General features: G+C 35.8%; 3 protein-coding genes across 3 annotated transcripts; 2 read left to right on the forward strand and 1 right to left on the reverse strand.

The window, feature by feature from the left end:
* Positions 1 to 8,494: 8,494 nt before the first annotated feature.
* LOC130720751 (calcium-dependent protein kinase 20-like) lies at positions 8,495 to 15,158 on the reverse strand. Its single transcript, XM_057571445.1, has 7 exons — positions 13,647 to 15,158; positions 12,002 to 12,145; positions 11,739 to 11,891; positions 10,600 to 10,715; positions 9,933 to 10,100; positions 9,423 to 9,647; positions 8,495 to 9,305 (listed from the first exon to the last, which is right to left on the reverse strand). Exons 1-7 carry the CDS (start codon positions 14,608 to 14,610, stop codon positions 9,234 to 9,236), a joined length of 1,842 nt encoding a protein of 613 aa, XP_057427428.1. The 5' UTR covers positions 14,611 to 15,158; the 3' UTR covers positions 8,495 to 9,233.
* Positions 15,159 to 15,747: 589 nt separating this feature from the next.
* On the forward strand, positions 15,748 to 16,893 carry LOC130719278 (uncharacterized). The gene has a single exon (XM_057569907.1). The coding sequence runs from the start codon at positions 15,748 to 15,750 to the stop codon at positions 16,891 to 16,893; it is 1,146 nt and encodes a 381-aa protein (XP_057425890.1).
* Positions 16,894 to 17,269: 376 nt separating this feature from the next.
* Positions 17,270 to 18,350, forward strand: LOC130719279 (uncharacterized). Its single transcript, XM_057569908.1, has 2 exons — positions 17,270 to 17,621; positions 17,824 to 18,350. Exons 1-2 carry the CDS (start codon positions 17,270 to 17,272, stop codon positions 18,348 to 18,350), a joined length of 879 nt encoding a protein of 292 aa, XP_057425891.1.
* Positions 18,351 to 18,774: the final 424 nt, after the last annotated feature.

The following is an 18,774-nucleotide window of genomic DNA, read 5'->3' on the forward strand; positions in this document are numbered from 1 at the left end:
CATCGGGTTTTATAGCAACCGATGTAAAACATATTTACTAATTATTTTTTACATCGGACATATTCTGAACTGATGTGAAAAGTCTTATGAAAGTTCACTGTAATTTCGAAATTGCCACCGCATTACCTTTCACATCAGGTATTTAATCAACTGATGTGAAAACCCTGATGTGAAAAATCCTTTTTCTAGTAGTGATACTTTCTAACATCCTATATGCTCAACATCATAGCGGAGTTAGCTCTCTCAACAAAGATATTTTCCATGCACAAGCTCGAACCAGTGATCTTGCTTAAAGAAAATCAAGGACCAGTTGAAGTAACCACTTGTTGATGTTGTAAGAAAACACTTTCATAAATTGATTAACCAAGAATGGACCAAAAAATATTTAATACAATATCTTGTATTGTAAAATAAAATTTCAGAAGTGAGATTTGGACCTATGTCCTCTTACAAGAACCAGAACTTGAGTCTGACACCTTAAACCACTCGCCCATCCTAACGAGCTATATCTTGCTTGTTCAATATATACATATTTATCTTTTACTCTGCATTTTTTTTTCTTTATTATGTTTTATATATGTTATTTTTTCATATTTCACGTTTGATTTGTTATTTTTGAATAAATTTAAGTCTTTTATTTAAATTCTTTGACTGCCAAGATATCTGTGTATGACTACATCATTACCTTTGGAATTCTCAATTTGTAGCCTAAATAATTTTAAATTTTTATTAAAAAACTTAAAATTTAACAAAAGCATGTATACTTTGAATACAATTGAATTGTCGATACCAATTTGTTGTGTTTTTCTAGCCTAGAATGTAGCGAATAAATATTTAAGGTGATTCTCTCTCAATGAATCTAAAGTAGAACTCCCCCCTATATGAATGAATGGTGTTAGATTGTGCTATATAAGGTTGAAACTATTATGTCTATTACAACATATTAACTAATTCATCAAGTTTTGAGCCGACTATATCAATATATACATCAATATAAACTCTCTGAAATTCTCTTTGATTTTCCTTTATTTCCCCCATTTTCTCCCTCAACTACTATTGTATTAGATGTATTAAAAAGATGTGTTATTTCTAAATGATTGTAAAACCTTTTTAAAAAAAAATATTTGATTGTAATGCATGTATATTTAGCGTACAATTTTACTTGAGCCATCCATCGGCATACATACCTCTCCTTGACCATGATGCAGTCTAAGAAATTTTGTGAATTTGTCTCCAATTTCATTTGAGTAACTACTTGTCCTGATAACTCTGCATTATTCTACTTCTCTCCAATTTGTTTGTTCTTGAAGAGAGAACTATTATGAGTTTTAGACTCAAATAAATGACTTTGCGATATAGTCATGATCCCACTATTAAATGACGTGTCATTCGAGTATTTTGGTACTAGTTGGTTCTAATGAGATTTCTAATGTTACCATGGTGTTATTATATTATTGGGAGTGTGCACACAATCATCTGGTCTTGACGTGCGTTGGATTATATACTAGTAGTTTAATGTTAATTATACTTAATTATTACAACCTAAATATGCAAGACATACCTAAAGAGTCACACACATATAATTTTCACTAGAATGTATTATATTGCATTATTAGACTCGATTGGTTCATGAGATGAATCAGACCATGGTCATTAGATGAGCCGGTTAAGCATTATAATAGAATTAGAGTTAGCCACCTTTGGAGTGCATTCCTTAAAGGTAAATAGAGCATGAGATGTTCAAACCCTTGTGAGACACTTTATCCTAGACTCTTGCCTCAGCTAACAAATCGAGTCACAAGGGTTTCTAGTGTGAGCTTTCACGTGGACTTCTGTAGAGACGAATATGCTACTGCTTCATGTGCTCATGTCTTCAAGAGGTAATCCTTATACCCTCTTGCGTGTTTGTTTTTGTTTGAACTTCGAAACATCGTTTTTCAAGTCCATCTTATATATGGAATTCTTATTCCGTTGCGGTAATCAACCATTTCTTTCACTTGGAACATATTGATACCATATATTCTTGTGTGCTCTTTTTTTTTGTTAATAGGTTATATTGTTAAAGCTATTCTCTTGTCATATATTCTTTTCATATACCACATGTTCTTTTGTAGACTATGGTACTCAGTCTCATTTGGTTATATTGTGATATGTAGTCTTTGGTTGAATTTCAGCAAGCACCTTTAATGGGTATGTTTGTGGCTAATTTTATTAGTAGCAACACATTTGGCATGAAAATTATTGTCTTTTCTTAGCCAACATTCCACATTCTGAATGATCAAATATATAAGTGGCTTAAGTGTATAGTATCACTGCCAATATCGAGTGTGATTGATTGCTTTCTTAAGGCACTTCTAACCTTGTTTTAGATCGATGGTCATAAGTGCTAGCTAATTATTGACATTTTCTATTTTATTAGTTCATGATATTTTTTGTGATAACAAATATCTTCCATGTTATTGAATTATTTTTATGTCAAATTCCGCTAAGCCTTTTGTTGTTTAGCCCGTCATATAATTACTTCTATTATTAAGTGTTCTTATGCCTTTGTGGAGCTTCATGTTACGTAAAGAACTTGTTGATCCCTTGTGGTAAAATTTCAGAACTTAATAGAGTACATTATTAATGATAGTAGATCCACTGATCAAATACTTTATTCCTAAAGTCTATATGAACCATATAACTTATATAGTTAAAGTTTCTTGATGTTTAAGTTCAGCAAGAGTCTGAAAATAAAGTTTTATGAGATATATTATTATTTTTTATTATCATATCTCTTCTAACATTTTAGATACTTGGTCATTTTTATGGAATAACATTTATGTTTATTTAATTGTGTTTTTCATAGATATCATTTATATTAAATATAAGTATTTGTTGTGAATAATTAGATGACCATCAAGGTTAGGTGTTTGGGCCATACTAGAAAGTATGGGCTTGGGCCATGTGTTTTTGTCATAATCTAATGCTATATATAGAAGGGTGGTTGCACCAAGCAACAAAACCACCATTCCACAATATTATCTGACTCCTGATTCAATCTATTGTTCTCTTGCTCCTCTCTTCTCCTCTCTCTCTTTACTAATTTCTCAACACGTTATCAGCACGATAGTCTCTCCATAACTCTAAGCTCTTCTTCTTCTCTTTCAAGCGAGTAAGTACCACACCCATGTGGAAGGTTATAATTTTATATAACTTTTTCTTCTTCCTTCTCTTCAAAGTGCAATTTTGAAGATGAATCCTGAAGATTCATGACATAGAAATTTGGCTTAAATGCACTTTTGGACCCCCAAGTTTACATTTTTTGCGATTGTTGACCCTGATCTTATTTTTCTACGAATCGAGACCCTCTCCAGGCAATTTGCATGCAGAAAGATGGCTGGTCTTTTTGCCTGGAGAGGGTCTCGGTTCGTAGAAAAATAAGATCAGGGTCGACAATCGCAAAAAATGTAAACTTGGGGGTCCAAAAGTGCATTTAAGCCTAGAAATTTTTAAGATGAATATTGAAGATTCATTGAATAAATTTTTTTAAGATGAATCCTGAAAGATTCATGACATACAAATTTGTAAGATGAATCCGGAAGATTCATAGCCTACGTGTCCAGAAGTATCGTAGTTGACTCTTAAAATATGGATATGAATCCTGAAAATTCATAAACTATGAGTCCAGAAGAATTATAGTATGATACTCTAGCCAAGAATTCAGAAAATTTATAACACAATATTAACTATGAGTTCAGAAGAACCATAGTATGATGTATCATATCTATGAATTTAGAAGATTCACAACACAAATAGAATAAAAAAAAAGCGTGTTTCTCAATTTTTTTTATGGCACTTGATCGATGAAAATATTAGACTTTGTTTTATTTTGTTCTTTATCAACAATGTTAATCTCAAAAAAAAAAAAAAACAAGAAAAACAACAAAAGAACATTGATCACGGTTGTCCATTGTCCATATATTAGCATCACGGTTCTTAGTTATTTTTTTAAGAGATTAATTTCTATGCATCGACGGTGTAAATAAGTTTTACACTATTATTTAATCACATCCCTCCATTTTGTTAGCTCACAATTAATTTTAAATTTAATAATATCTAAAATAGAAAATGCAAGATTGTGATTGAATGATGGTGTAAAACTTTTTACACCGTCGGTGCATAGAAATTAATCTCTTTTTTTAATTTCTCATGATATTAATTGATTCATTGGTTTTATTATTGTTTTCACTATGCTATAATTTGTAATCTGTAAAAATAAAATCTGTTTAATATATATGTTTTCCCTAAAAATAAATAATTTTTTTGTCATTAGTTAGGAATCAATTAGTCATTATAATATTCATTGTGATTTAATAACATTAAATGAGATTGTTTTTTTTACTTTTCATCCATCTGTTACGCATCTTTTATTTTACTATTTTTTTTTTAATTGGCTTCAATATATATATATTTTTTATAAACAAATATTAAAACGAAGTATAAAGGGTACTTCAACCCAATACAAATAGGAAGCAAGAAAACTAGCTAATTGTAAGAGCATTTACAAAGGTAAAGATCCAACTTCTACCAACGAAAACCCAACACCTCCAAGGAAAAAGATTTTAGAAAGGAGGCCTCATCAAAACCTTATTAGGAAAAACCTATTGGGAAAACCTAGTGAAGGGGCTTTAATATTATGTAATGTAACGTTCAAAAAAAATATTATTTAATGTATTCAATTGGTTTTAATAACAATTATTTTATTTTTCTTTATTGATAAATGGTATCAAAAGCGCCAGATCAATTTTACGTACTGTTATTAAAATATTTTCTGAAATGAATATTTCATTTAACATGATAAAAGTTATGATTTTTTTAGTGTTAAAATGTCCCTGAAGGACATGTAATGACATATGATATTGTAGGTGACTCCACATAAGAGGCATATGAAACCTCAAAACAACAATTATGGTAACATGGAGGACTCACATTTGAGGGGGAGTATATTGAGAATTCAAGTGTAATTTAGAGACTCTCTTACTTTGAGTACGTTCTCTAATTTCCCCAACTTGTGATATCAAAGTATGAAGATAAAAATGACAAAATGTAAAAATCCCCGAAGGATTCAAAATGCGAGAAAATATTCTTTGAAATATTGAAGCATTATTTTAATTAGCGAAGTTCTTCATATGAAAGAAGTGATTGTGATTGGCATATGACCGGTTAGACCATCCCGAGTCTTATGATGCGAAAGACTATTTCTCATATGTTCTCAAAGCCAAAAATTAAAATTGTGAAAAGTAAGGGGAATTCCCTATGATTCTTGAATATATTTAATGTGATACATGTACACACATTCAGTGTTTATCGATGCATCAACCATGATAGAGTGAAATGTCCAACCTTGATCAAGTTGATATGTGACATGATTTTGAATGTCAAGTTGCACATGTTCATATTTAAAATGATATGACAAAGATAATTAGCTAAATGTTTTTTATTTATAGCTAGACAATTATTAAGAGAACAAATGTCCTTAACATCTATATGCATCAAGCCAATGAGTCATTATAATTCTCTCCATTGCAATTGGTTCTTGTCAGGAACCTAATATGTCTCATCTAAGAATTTTTTATGTGAGTTATGTGTGTCTCCGTTGGCCAGCAGACAACACTTAGATGAGATTAAAGAAAGCTGAGATTATGCTATGAATTTGAGCTATTGCCAGAAGATATTGCATATCTTACTTATCGTTATTTCTCGGTATCAAGGGGAGAGAAAAACTAAGCAGCTCTAAAAATTTGTGTAGAATGCATAGATATACTCGCACACAATAATGTGAACCTAAAGTTCAAAAGAATGCATTCTCTTATCTAAAAGGGATTTCTAAATTTCTTTATGATGCAAATGTCCTTCTCTATTGAAATTTTATTAGGCTAAGGCATGCCTAAATTTGGTTTCAAGGATAAATCTTAGAGAAGGAAGATGGTCATGTTATGGGAAAATTATCATGAAAAGTGTAGAGATTATGAAAATTGTTTAAACCTCCTGGAGAGGTTCAGATATACAAAGAGATCTCAGTCGATTATATCTCTACAAGTTGAAACAAGGAACCAAGTACTTGAAAAATTGTCGACAGATGAAGTAGCGCTCTATATTATAAGTGCGAGAATATCAAACCCATGTAAAAGGGTGTGGTTGACCAACAAATAAAGAAGCAATTCATTTGCAAAAAAAATATAAGAGTCTTTGGAGTTGAAGTCTATACCCCAAGGTGGAAAAAGATATTGCATTGTTGTTTTGGTTCTAAATATGAGAAAATTCTACATCGGAGATTCATGCATCAACTTGCAGACAACACAAGGCTAAGGAATGATACATCAAGGGAGAAAGAACACAGCACATATCACTGAAGCTCTTCTTCACTCATGATCTACAAAAGAATGGTGACATAGATATCCAACAAATTCGTTCAAGTGATATTTTGGTAGACTTATTTACGAAGGCTCTTCCAACAACAACATTTGAAAAGCTTGTGCAAAATATGGGAGTTCGTCGGCTGAAAGATCTTAATTAAAATGCATTGTACTCTTTTTTCCTTAATCATTTTTTTCCTTTTGGGTTTTTCATGGTAGAGTTTTCAATGAGGCAATGTACAAAGACGAGCTATAGAATGATGCACTTTTTTTCCTTCACTAGGTTTTTATCCCACTGGGTTTTTCCTAGTAAGGTTTTAATGAGACATATTCTTTAGGGATGGTCACCAAGAGGGATTGTGAATAATTAGATGACCATCAAGGTTAGGTGTTTGGGCCATACTAGAAAGTATGGGCTTGGCCCATGTGTTTTTGTCATGATCTAATGCTATATATAGAAGGATGGTTGCACCAAGCAACAAAACCTTCATTCCACAATATTATTGACTCCTGATTCAATCTATTGTTCTCTTGCTTCTCTCTTCGACTCTCTCTCTTTACTAATTTCTTCAACAGTATTTAAATATTTATTATATCTGATTTGTATCTCTATCGCATGAGATCTTTATGTTGTTTAACTTTTGTCAAAGCATTTTTTTTTGAACCATTAGTGAAAGCATATTTTTCTTACTTGTTTTCTTAAATGTATTTTGCCATACATATTCTTGTCTAATAGCATATATATTCATATTAATTAATTAATCCGAATTCAAATGGGAGAGTGTTGAATTATTTATTTTGATTTTCCATTTTAGTTGTGTGAATATCATTAATCAAATAGTTAGAGCATATTTTTTTTTGTAGTTACAATAAGGGGAAAAAGAGCCCCAAAAAGAAAAGATTATTTAAGGCCTACAAAGGAGCCAGTCTCAGGCAAGGAATCCTGTTGCAGAATAACATGACATTCTCCAAATGGAGAATCAAAATAACGGGAACCAATTATCAATTTATTATAGATTAGTTATTAATATCAATTATCTGAGTTCTTAATTTATTTCTTTTTTCTTCATTGGAAAACAAAGTTTTTAATTTAATTCGAATACATTATGATATATTGAATTTTTATTATTAACTGATTTATAATAAGTTGGCGCAGTGTGTTATCTAATGAGAGAACTCTCATCTCATCTGATACTCCCATATTGGTGCAGTGTGTTTACCTAGAATGTGAAAACACAGTACTGATCAGATAGAGCGCAAATCCACACTCTTCGACGTTCATGCCTCTTTGAAGGTAACATATAACACATCCATGGCACATAGTTCATCTGCACCATTACTCGTAACATGTTGTACTCTATCTCTACAACCTACATGATCTATTTGCTCTTATTAGTTTATTTTAATCAGCACAAACACCACTTTTTAATCCACTCAACGTCAATCTTTGTATCCATAATGAGACCTCTCACAGCAATCACAACATAATAATTTAGACCCAGTTTGGAAGAGCTTATTTGAGCTTATCTGATAGCATAAGTGCTTATGTAAGTATTTGAGAGAGCTTATGCAAACAGCTTATAGCCAAATATAACTTTCTATTGTTTGACCTCTTACCCAATGTCATGCTTTTGTTCAATTCGAATCAAAGTAATTATTTTGGTTTTCATAACTTAACCATTTTCTGAAATATTTCAGTATCTTCGATCCAATTCGATTTAAATGAGGCTCTTCGATACTTGGTCATTTTGTAAGAAGACTTCAACATCCTTTAATCTATTCAAAGCACTCCTCCTTCCAACACATAGCCGCTTTTATTTTTAGTATCAACATATTTTTTAATTTTTTCCTAAAAGGAAAAAATGTTGTTTCTAGAAGAAGATAAGAGAACATTTTGCCATGAAATGTCAAATATCATTCCAATTCCATTAAATCATGTCATGAAAATACGTTATTTCTTTTCCTTTTCTTTGATGTTATAGAATTGATCGATTTAGTTAAAGGACAGAAATAGAAGGGCTATCCAGCAAAACCTGCTTCCTCAAATCTATTTAGTCAGATGATCCTGCTTATTTAGAACAAAGAAGTTAATAGCTAAACAAAATTGGACAGTGAACAAATGTTGAGTTCTGAAAGAGGCTCACTTCATTGCATCTTATCAAACTCATCGCCGTGTGTCCTTATAAAAAATAGGAAGTTACAAAAAAAGAAAACAAAAAAGAAAAAATGTACTGGTTGGAGTTTATACAGTGAAAATGAAACATCACTAACCAAAAGATACAGATAACTTAGCTCTATACATGAATGCAAATACAGTACATGAGTTGATACAACATGATCTTCGGCATGAGCACCTGGTTTGAGATTGACTCACAAATAGCAAGGAATGGCATCATAGACACAAGGCTTGCGCAGCAGGAATATCATTCTTATGGCATAATGCTTGTCCTTCAACACTCCTTTTAGAAACTTGTCCTGAATTTGATATAGAGGGTGAAACAACACTCAATAAGACCATTAGATCACGCGCTGAAAAATCATTCTACCATCCATCCATTAACCCCCCAAAAAGGGTAGTGACCCTGAACGAAACACTATGATCTATCGCACTTGATTATATTCAACAAAAATAAAATAACTTGTAAATACATAAACACTCTATTAGCAGGCCTTTCATGCTTCCTCTCCTTTAAGCTCAGACATTTTCCAAGTGTATTCACTGAAATAATTTGGACTCTGGAAGAGAAGTGCCAGCTGAAAGTTATCTATCAGGTCCTCATTTGGCAAGACAAAGAGTTCGCTAATGCTTGAAGGTATGCACAATTTTACCCATGTCTATAGACCCATTTTGCCAAAATTAGTGTCTTGCATCATTGCAGCAAACTCATTGTAATCAATGAGTCCATCCTGAAAAACAGTGCAAAATGAAAGTCAAATAACCGAAACAAGAAAATAAATACGAACCATATTATTTAGGGGAAGTGAAAGAAAAACATGGTAAAACACTGGAATGCAGTGCATTACATTATCCTGGTCAACTTCGCGTATTATATCATCTAGATGAACATCCTTCAGGCCAAACTGTTCACAAGCTTGTTGGAGCTCATCCCGTGTAATGTATCCGCTCCCATCTTTGTCAAAGTAGGAGAAGGCTGCAAAGAGATGATCCTCTTTCTGAACCTTGTTTAGATGGAGCATAGCAGCTAGGAATTCACCATAGTCTATGGTACCACTGTTATCAATGTCAGCCTGAAATTAAACAAGTAAAAAGAGTAATCACATGAAATACAGTATAACCAACCATTCAGGTGAACACTATAGTTCAAGGCCACTTCACCTATCTAAAGGAGGGAAAGAAAGGCTCTTGTTTTTTTTTGTGATGAGTTACATCCGGTCATAAAGGTTTCTTATGAATAATTAATTTAAATTACCAAGGCCTTGCCAGTTGTATTCAAACCGTAAATATACAAATCTTTTAGTACAAGAAACATGCCACCGTAGAACTGCAAATTTGAATAGCAGGCAAGCACATACCGCTTGCATTAACCAATGAAGTTCAGAATCCTTAAGAGCGGCGCCAACTCTCTCCAATCCATTTTTCAGTTCCTCAAGAGTGATCTGTCCGCTGTTATCTGTGTCGATCATCTTGAACATTTCTTTCAGTCCTGCAATTTCCTCCTCAGACAGATTTTCAGCAATCACCTGCCAAGGAATAACACATCAAATCATACCACATTATACAAATGAAAACGGAGAACAGGAAAGAAGAATTCCAAGCCAGGACATAAAAGAAGCCATTTGGCATAAAATTACAGACAAAAACAAAATATCTATGAAAAAAATTCAATCTACATCCTAATGCTGCAGCAAAGCTAAAATTTGCTGAAAAGGGCACTTGTCTGTCATTTCTTTAACACAGCATTCTCCCACTCCTACAGTCAAACTTCATTGTTTGCAATTTTTTCAATAGAATCAACAAAAGCAGCATTGCTTCTGCTTTATTCTTCAAATCACTAAAGACATCTATGGAAAATTATATTTCTGCAATAAAATGCGACACTTCTGGAGCACAATAAAGCTAACATTTTTTCTTTCGTTATCTATTACATGTTTCAAAAGAAATGTTAGGATACAGAAAAGGTTGTAATGTGGATGACTGTAACGCAATGTTTCTGATCTCAAATAACTGGTGGATACTCACTCGAATAGCTATTTTTTTTAGCTTGTTCATTGCAGAGAATTGCTTCAAACGAGATAAAACAGCAGAATCAAGTGGTTTATCAGGAGCAACACCTTCAACCTGAACCCAGGGGTGGCCTGCACATCATCAAGCTTAACTATTAGTATATTTAAAAATGAAGAAGATTACTATGTCTCAATTTAGAAACAGAGATAAATTATGGTTATTGTATAAAATAATCATATAAGTATCATGAGTATGCAGCCTGAAAAAAAAAATTAAGAAAGATGGATCTATAGATCATGATGCTTCTCTTATGCACCTTCTAAGAATTCTGTATCAAAATCTCTTCAACATTAAATTAAATGCTCCTTGAAACCTTTTGTCTCGCGAAGCAAGCTGATTTAAAGTGGTAGTATCACTCAATTTAAATGTTATCTATAACATACGTGAATCTTGTTAGGAAGTGAAAACTCCAAGGCTCAAATGATGATTGATTAATGAAATACAGCCCACTAACTCATAGGGAAAAATTGTCAATAAATAGTAATAACCAAGCAGAAAAGGGGAAGAAATAGTGATTCAGCGATAATTGTCTTCCTGTGTTTCGAGTTTCAAAACTATATTCATTCATACGACAGTTTCCACATCTGTTACGTAAAAAATGAAATGGGGAGCACCAAATGCAAATTCAAGAGAAAATCACTAAAAGTAAAATGGGGTACCATTTCATCTGAAACTTCACATGAGAATGTCCACTCACAAAACAAAGATCAAAGCTTTGGCTTAATTTCCGGATACTGCTGTATATTGGTAACATTTGCTCAGTATAGGAAATGTAAAATTAGTGGCCAGACCATTTCTCATTCCTTTCTCCTTCCCCCTCCCATCGGGGGTAAAAGAAAAGTTCATAAGATTTTTTAGAAAAAATTACAGGGCTATTAGTATGTAATATGCATCATCATAAGTAGTAACTAACCAGATAACCAGTCATCATGAAAAAAATGTTGCAAAGAAAGAAAAAGAAACCTATCTTTAGCTGGACTATTTACTACATTACTTGAAAGTGATCTCTAAAGCCCTAAATAGTGATAGTGGAACCAAGATGCATTTCAGAACAAACCATGTAGCATCAATGAGACTGAGACATGCATACTCACAAAGAACTTCATGTGCCGTCATCCGCTTCTTAGGGTCTCTTATAAGCATTCTTCGAACAAGGTCCTTTGCACTTTCAGATATGTTTGGCCATGGGTCAGAAATAAAGTCAAGCTCTCCTTTCAAAACTTGCTCAAATATTCCTTGTTCCGTTTCTGATACAAACACCAAATACATAAGGCACTTAATAGTAAGTAATACAGATCATAATCAAAACTAAAACAGGAAAGGAGTTGAAATGACAAAAGTGGTATAGCATTCTTACCATCCCAAAATGGGGGGACTCCACTCAATAAAATATAAATGATTACCCCAGCACTCCAAACATCACATTCTGGACCATAGTGCTTCCGCAAAACTTCAGGCGCGACATAGTAAGGGCTTCCAACCACATCAGTAAATGTTTCACCTGAATAAGAATATGTTTCTCAATCTGAACTATGAAAAACTAAATCCAGAATTAAAAAAAAAAAAAAGAGAAAAATAAGAAGTGTTGAACAAAGATAATCAAACTAGCTCACCCTTGTAAGTCAAGAGTGATGCATCTTTGATATGGGATATATATATGACTTAAACAACTAAAATGCACTCACTTTGCAAAACCTGAAATACACTTGCGTGCATATTCAGTACCTAGCAAACACAGTCAGCCAGGCATCCTCTCTTCACTGTAGAACTCTATAAACATAAGTCCAATAAACCACTGCTGTTACAATATACAGACTACTTTTTACATGTATGATCCTTATTTTTTTATCGGTGCTCACATGTATGCTTCGTCAACTACTTAGTAAACAACCAGTTGTGGTGGTGATAAATGCATTTCTATGCATCTGCACAGAAATCATCCAACCATATCTAAACAAAATAAGAACGCTTTCCATCTTAACAATTTAAGTGAAGAAAACAATATTGAAAAATCCTAGACCTATAACATTTTTCTTTTGGAAACATCAAAACTCTTGGTTGATTTGATTAATATTAAAACATCAAAGAGGAAAAATGTTTGTGAGAACAGATGACTAAGGCGAAGTGGTTGTGCCATTTCTTTACTCCTTTTTTATACTAGACAAGAGGACTGAGAGAACTTCAGTAGCAGACTGAAGTAAAGAACCAGAGATTCATCAAATTAGAACAAAGATGAACTGAAAAAAGATGTTACTATGATAATTTTGCTGATTTATAGAACCAGAAACATGTACTTTACTCTCAATCACAGAGGTAAAACTCTCTCAGATCAAAGCAGTATATGGTTGCACTTGTAATTATGAAGGCAGGACAAGGAGCACACAGTACAACAATGTTAGATGATATTCATAATGTCTCTTCTAGCACTTTATCAAAGTCAACTTTAATACTTCCTGTCGTTTTTGTTTGCAAAAACATATATGAACATGAATACACATGACACAAAAGATAGGGATGTATCGAAATTTAAAAATGAGTACATAACTTATTTGCAACATAAAATTAGTGTAGATTTCGACATGCTAAAAGTTAGGTCAAGGTATTTCAATAAAATTATTGTTTTCTTAATTATTGTGGTATTCCCATACATACTGGTATATTTATGAGGTGCCCAACACAAATTCATGTTGTACATATTAGAGTATCAACTCTATATACTATGTGTATACTCTAATAGTACACAGCACAATAACCATTTCAAAAATGTTATAGTGCTTCCAGAGAATATTTTTGTTGTCATTTTAAAATTTCAGGGCAATATTAATCATTATTTTATCAATTAGTCTTCTCCTGCTTACTATTACTTAATTAAGAAGATATAATGATATTTGATATTTGTTACATGCCAGTTCCTTACACTGGTTTAAAAAGGAGTAAGAAATGGAGTGTTTAACAATGATTCTTACCACAAAGAATCTACCAAAAAAAAATGATATGTATACCTGGTCTAAAGAACACTGAGAGTCCAAAATCTATTGTCTTAAGGGGTGATTCTTCTTCATGGTTGATGAAGAGAAAATTCTCAGGCTTCAAGTCCCTATGCATGACACCTAAAGAGTGGCAAGCCTCAACAACACTGACAATCAACCTGGCTAGTTGAGCAGCCTTTCTTTCACTATAATGCCCTCTCTGTATGATCCTATCAAAGAGTTCCCCACCAGCACAAAGCTCCATGACAACATGAACTGCAACAGCATCCTCATAGGCCCCAATGATTTGTATCACATTGGGGTGACCAGCCAAGTGGTGCATGATCCGAATCTCCCTCCTCACATCCTCAACATCTTCCTGTGTTGTCAATTTCCTCTTTGCAATTGATTTGCAAGCAAACTCCTTGTTGCTCCCTTTTTCCACACAAAGAAATGTTGTACCAAATTGCCCTTGTCCAAGCTTCCTCCCCAAACTGTAAAAATCCTTCAAATTTTCTGTTTTTCTACCCAACACAGATTCCACTTGAAGCCCCATACTAGACACTCTTTTAACATGGGTGGGTTTCTTGGCTTTCCCTGCATCATCATTATTCCCAGAAGCTGATTCACTATTATTCCCCTCCTGCTTAACCGCCTGAACCGGCACCTCAACCGGCACCGGTTGTACCTGAACCGGTGCCGGTTTTGTCTCCGCGGCGGTTATTTTAACCGGTTCAGGCGGCGTGTTCTGAACCGGCATAGGAGGGGGATCAACACCTCTAGAACCTTCAGAGCGTTTTGAAGAATCAGAACCCTTGCCGGTACTCGACCCTCCTTTAGAGGAATCCGCCGCTGGCGCGTGAGAATTGCTATTGTCACCGGCATTCGGCGGCGGAAGCCTGGGCTCCGGCTGGCGTGTTTTCCATACCGCCGCCGTGACGGATTGGAGGAAGCTGTTTCCGCCGCTGATGTTGGGTCCCACACAATTGTTACCCATCAAAATCGAATGCCGTTTCACCAACGCGCTCGCCTCCACTCTCTCCACGACACCATTGACGCTGAGTTCGGAGAGCTTCGAGAAGAAGCCCTAATTCCTTCGATTCAGAAGCTCTAGATCTCCAAAAATAGCTTCTCAGATTCTCAATTCCAGATTCAAACGAAAATGTCCAATTACAGATTTCCAGATTCGAGATAATTATATTTTGGCCGTGAAATCTTGAAATCTTATGGAATTTTCTGTCGAATCGGAAGTCGATGTTTGGATGCAAAGGAAATGGAGGGGACTCAGGTAGTGGCTGTGTTTGTTTGCGAGAAAATGATGAAGAAATTGGATTTCGTGGCGTTGTGGTTGTTGTTGCTGTTGAATGTTTGGAGAAGATGCACCATGGCTATGATCGTTCAGCTCGTGTAAGCTTGTTGTGCACGAAAAGAAAAGCTTAGATCGCATGCATGCATGTAACAATAACAATAAGAATAATCATAATATTAAACGATGCAATGATGCATGCTTCAGATTTTTAATTTTAATTTTAATTTTTTTAAACTGATTTTTTTTTTTGAAATTAAACTGATTTTAATATTAGATGTATGTTTTTTTGTTTCAAGTGCAAATAATTTAAAGCACAAAAAAAAAGTGCAAACATTGTGATAAGCGGTTGAACCATTTCTTTTTATATAAAAGTTGTATTTCAACGTTAAAAAAAGAGTTGCATTGACTTATCCTATTAATTTGATAAATTACTATCATTAGATACGAATAGCCGCTCTGCTAGGGCTACGCAAGCATGGATGTTGATGTTGACATTTCGAACCCGCCGGACGCTGGACCACCAGGAAAGGCTTCTTTTAGGGACAAGCTAATAGGGGGGGCGCTACAGCCTCACCGCAGAAGAAGTTCAAAGACCTGGTTGAACAAGGAAGAATGAAGATTCAACACGTCAATGGTAACAAGCTGTTGCCTAAGATAGTCATAGACAAATCCGTGTTGGAGGAGATGTGTGCACCATGGCGGGAGGCTTTGGTGGTATGCTTGCTTGGAAAGAAACTGGGGTTCAGAACGATGAAACTCAAGTTGGCTAGTGTGTGGAAAACGACATGAGACTTTGATATACTTGATGTGGACAATGGTTTCTATATGGTGAAATTTGACATTAAGGAGGATCGAGAGAAAGTTATCAATGGCGGCCCATGGATGATTTTTTATCATTATCTTGCGGTGTCGACATGGAGCCCAGAGTTTATCTCGCCGGCAGCAAAGGTGACCAAAACACTGGCCTGGGTGAGAATTCCATGTTTGAATGTCTTGTTCTATGATGAAAGCTACCTCCTTTCAGTAGCTAGGGCGATTGGCAACCCAATCAAGGTTGACAGGAACACGCTAAAAAAGGATAGAAGGCGCTTTGCACGTATCTGTGTTGAACTAGACCTTACTCAAGCAATTGTCGTTAAAATCTGCATTGAAAACTTCTGGTACAAGATTGAGTATGAGGGCCTCCACATGATCTGTATGAAGTGTGGATGCTATGGTCATATGAGTAGGGAGTGTACCGCCACGATGCCGGTGGAGGTGACGGAGAAGACACCACCTCAACCACAAGAAGGAAATCCTCCTAACCCTAGTCATGAGACGGCGCCACCGTCCAACGGAGGAGGCTCCCCAATCGCATCTGAAAAGGAAACTTCAAATTCCATGGACATTAGTGTAACGGCTGACGAAATTGCAGGTGAACTTAATGAAAAGGAATCCCAAAACGTGGCAGGTGCGAAAAAAGTGGTTGTTAATTTGGAAGATAATTTTGAAATTGTTGGGGAATGGATGACGGTGGTTAAGAAAAAGAAGAAAAGCCCACCGAAATCTCAGGGGAAGAAAAAAGACGAGAATCTGCTGCATAATAAGGGAACTAATAATGGGAAATCAATGCTCTCCGACGGCTTGTGGAAACCAAGGGAATCTAGCTCAAGGAGCGCGAATCACACGAGGCAGGCTATGGTCTTCTCTGCAGTAAAACCTTCCCATGTGGGGCCACAAACCACAGTCACAAGCAATAAGCGCTCACGTGTCGAGGATGGCTCCCATGGAAGTCACCAAAAGGAAGTAGGGGACCCACACCAACCTGGGAAGAATCAGGACCAATCATTGGCAATTGTGAGCGGGACCCTTGAGCAAAACAAAGACAGCAGTCAACTCCAGGATATGGGGCATGAGAGTTTAAGAAGAATGGGTGCCTCAGCGTGCATGCAAGCCCAGGTGGAACATGCACAACATTCCCATGAAACATAGTCGTTTCCGTTGGGATAGGGGGACTATCCCACCCCACTCACCTCAATTGTTTCTGATGATTGGTTTTCATGATGTTAAAATCATATCCTGGAACGTAAGAGGTGTTGTAAATGAGCATGGAAAGCTTTTTGTTAAGGAGATAATTCGTAGCAAAAAGCCAGATTTCTTTATTCTTTTGGAAACTCACTGTCCGTTTAGCAGGGTGGCCCAGTTCTGAAACTCGATGCAGTTTTCTCCCAGCTTCATCTCCGAGGCCACAGGTTTTAGCAGAGGTATATGAGTGTTATCAAATAATAACACATCTTTTGCTATGAGATTGGTGGACATGCATTCTCAAGCAATATCCTTTGAAATTTGGAGGGATAGTCTTTCATGGATGTGTACTGCTGTCTACGCTTCCCCCATTCTAGCTCAGCGGGAGGCTCTCTGGCGTCATCTCTCAGGCCTCCGTAGTGATATTGTGATCCCTTGGCTTCTCGTGGGGGATATGAACGAAATTCTCCACCCTTCAGAAGTCCGGGGTGGTGAGTTTGTTGCTAGCCGAGCTGCTCGATTTGCTACACTTCTTGAGGAATGTTGTCTAGTGGATTTGGGTGCGGTTGGTGGCAATTATACATTGTTCTGGAAAAACAATAATATAATCGTTTTATCAAAGCGCCTTGACAGAGCTTTGGGTGATATTGATTGGCGCTTGGCTTTCCCCGATGCATATGTGGAGGTCCTCCACCGTATCCATTCCGATCATTGCCCGCTTTTGATCCATTGTGGCCTCTCGGGGGTAGGATCCGCTGATCGCCCTTTTCAATTCATAGCTGCTTGGGCGGACCATCCAGAGTATAAAAGCATTGTGGAAGAAGCATGGGTCGAAGATGGGCGCAACATTGTTGACAATTTGGACATGGTTCGAGCTGACTCAATTTCTTTCAATAGAGAAACTTTTGAGGGGTGTTCAGAGAGAACTAGATGCAAGGATTACTTCAGACATGGTTCGTTTTGAAGCGGAATTGCAAATAGAATATGGAGATATTTTGAAGCAGGAAGAGCTCCTTAGGTTTCAGAAAGCTAGAGAGAATAGGGTCCGTTTCGGTGACAGAAACACATCCTATTTCCATTCCCATACAATCATCCGTAGTAGGAGAAACTGCATCCATAGATTGAAGCTGCTTAGTGATGGGGATTGGCATGTAGAAGAAGACGTGTTGGTGAGGGAAGTCCAATTTTACTTTCAAAATCTATTTGCTAATGATCCTAATATTGGTGATCATAGGTTACATCATGATGCTTTTCCTTCCCTGTCTGAAGTAAACAGGAACAAGCTTATGGTTCCCGTAACCAAAGAGGAGGTTCGACACGCTCTCATGTCTATGAAGCCATTCACTGCACCAGGCCCAGATGGTTTCCAACCTTTTTTCTCAAAAAGTATTGGGAACTCGTTGGGGATGACCTTTGGAAGGTGATTAAGGACGCTTTTGATTCAGGTACTGTGGGGAGAAACCTTATGGAAACTCTGATTGTCTTAATTCCAAAGGTGGACACCCCCACCACTATTAAAGAGTTCCGTCCGATCAGCTTATGCAATGTGACCTACAAAATGATTACGAAGGTTATTGTTAATAGAGTTCGTCTTTTCCTGAATAAGCTCATTGGCCCTATGCAGGGCAGCTTTCTTCCTGGGAGAGGCACCACATATAATGTGTTCTTAGCTCAGGAAATCATGCACTATATGAATGCTTCAGCAGCTCGAAAGGGGTGTTTAGCGTTTAAAATTGACTTGGAGAAGGCTTATGATAATGTGTCCTGGGAATTCTTGAGGGAAACTCTTGACCTGTTTGGATTCCCGAGTATACTTAGAGACCTCATCATGTGTTGTGTCACTTCTTC

Source organism: Lotus japonicus, chromosome 5, assembly GCF_012489685.1.
Source record: "Lotus japonicus ecotype B-129 chromosome 5, LjGifu_v1.2".
Lineage (NCBI taxonomy): Eukaryota > Viridiplantae > Streptophyta > Magnoliopsida > Fabales > Fabaceae > Lotus > Lotus japonicus.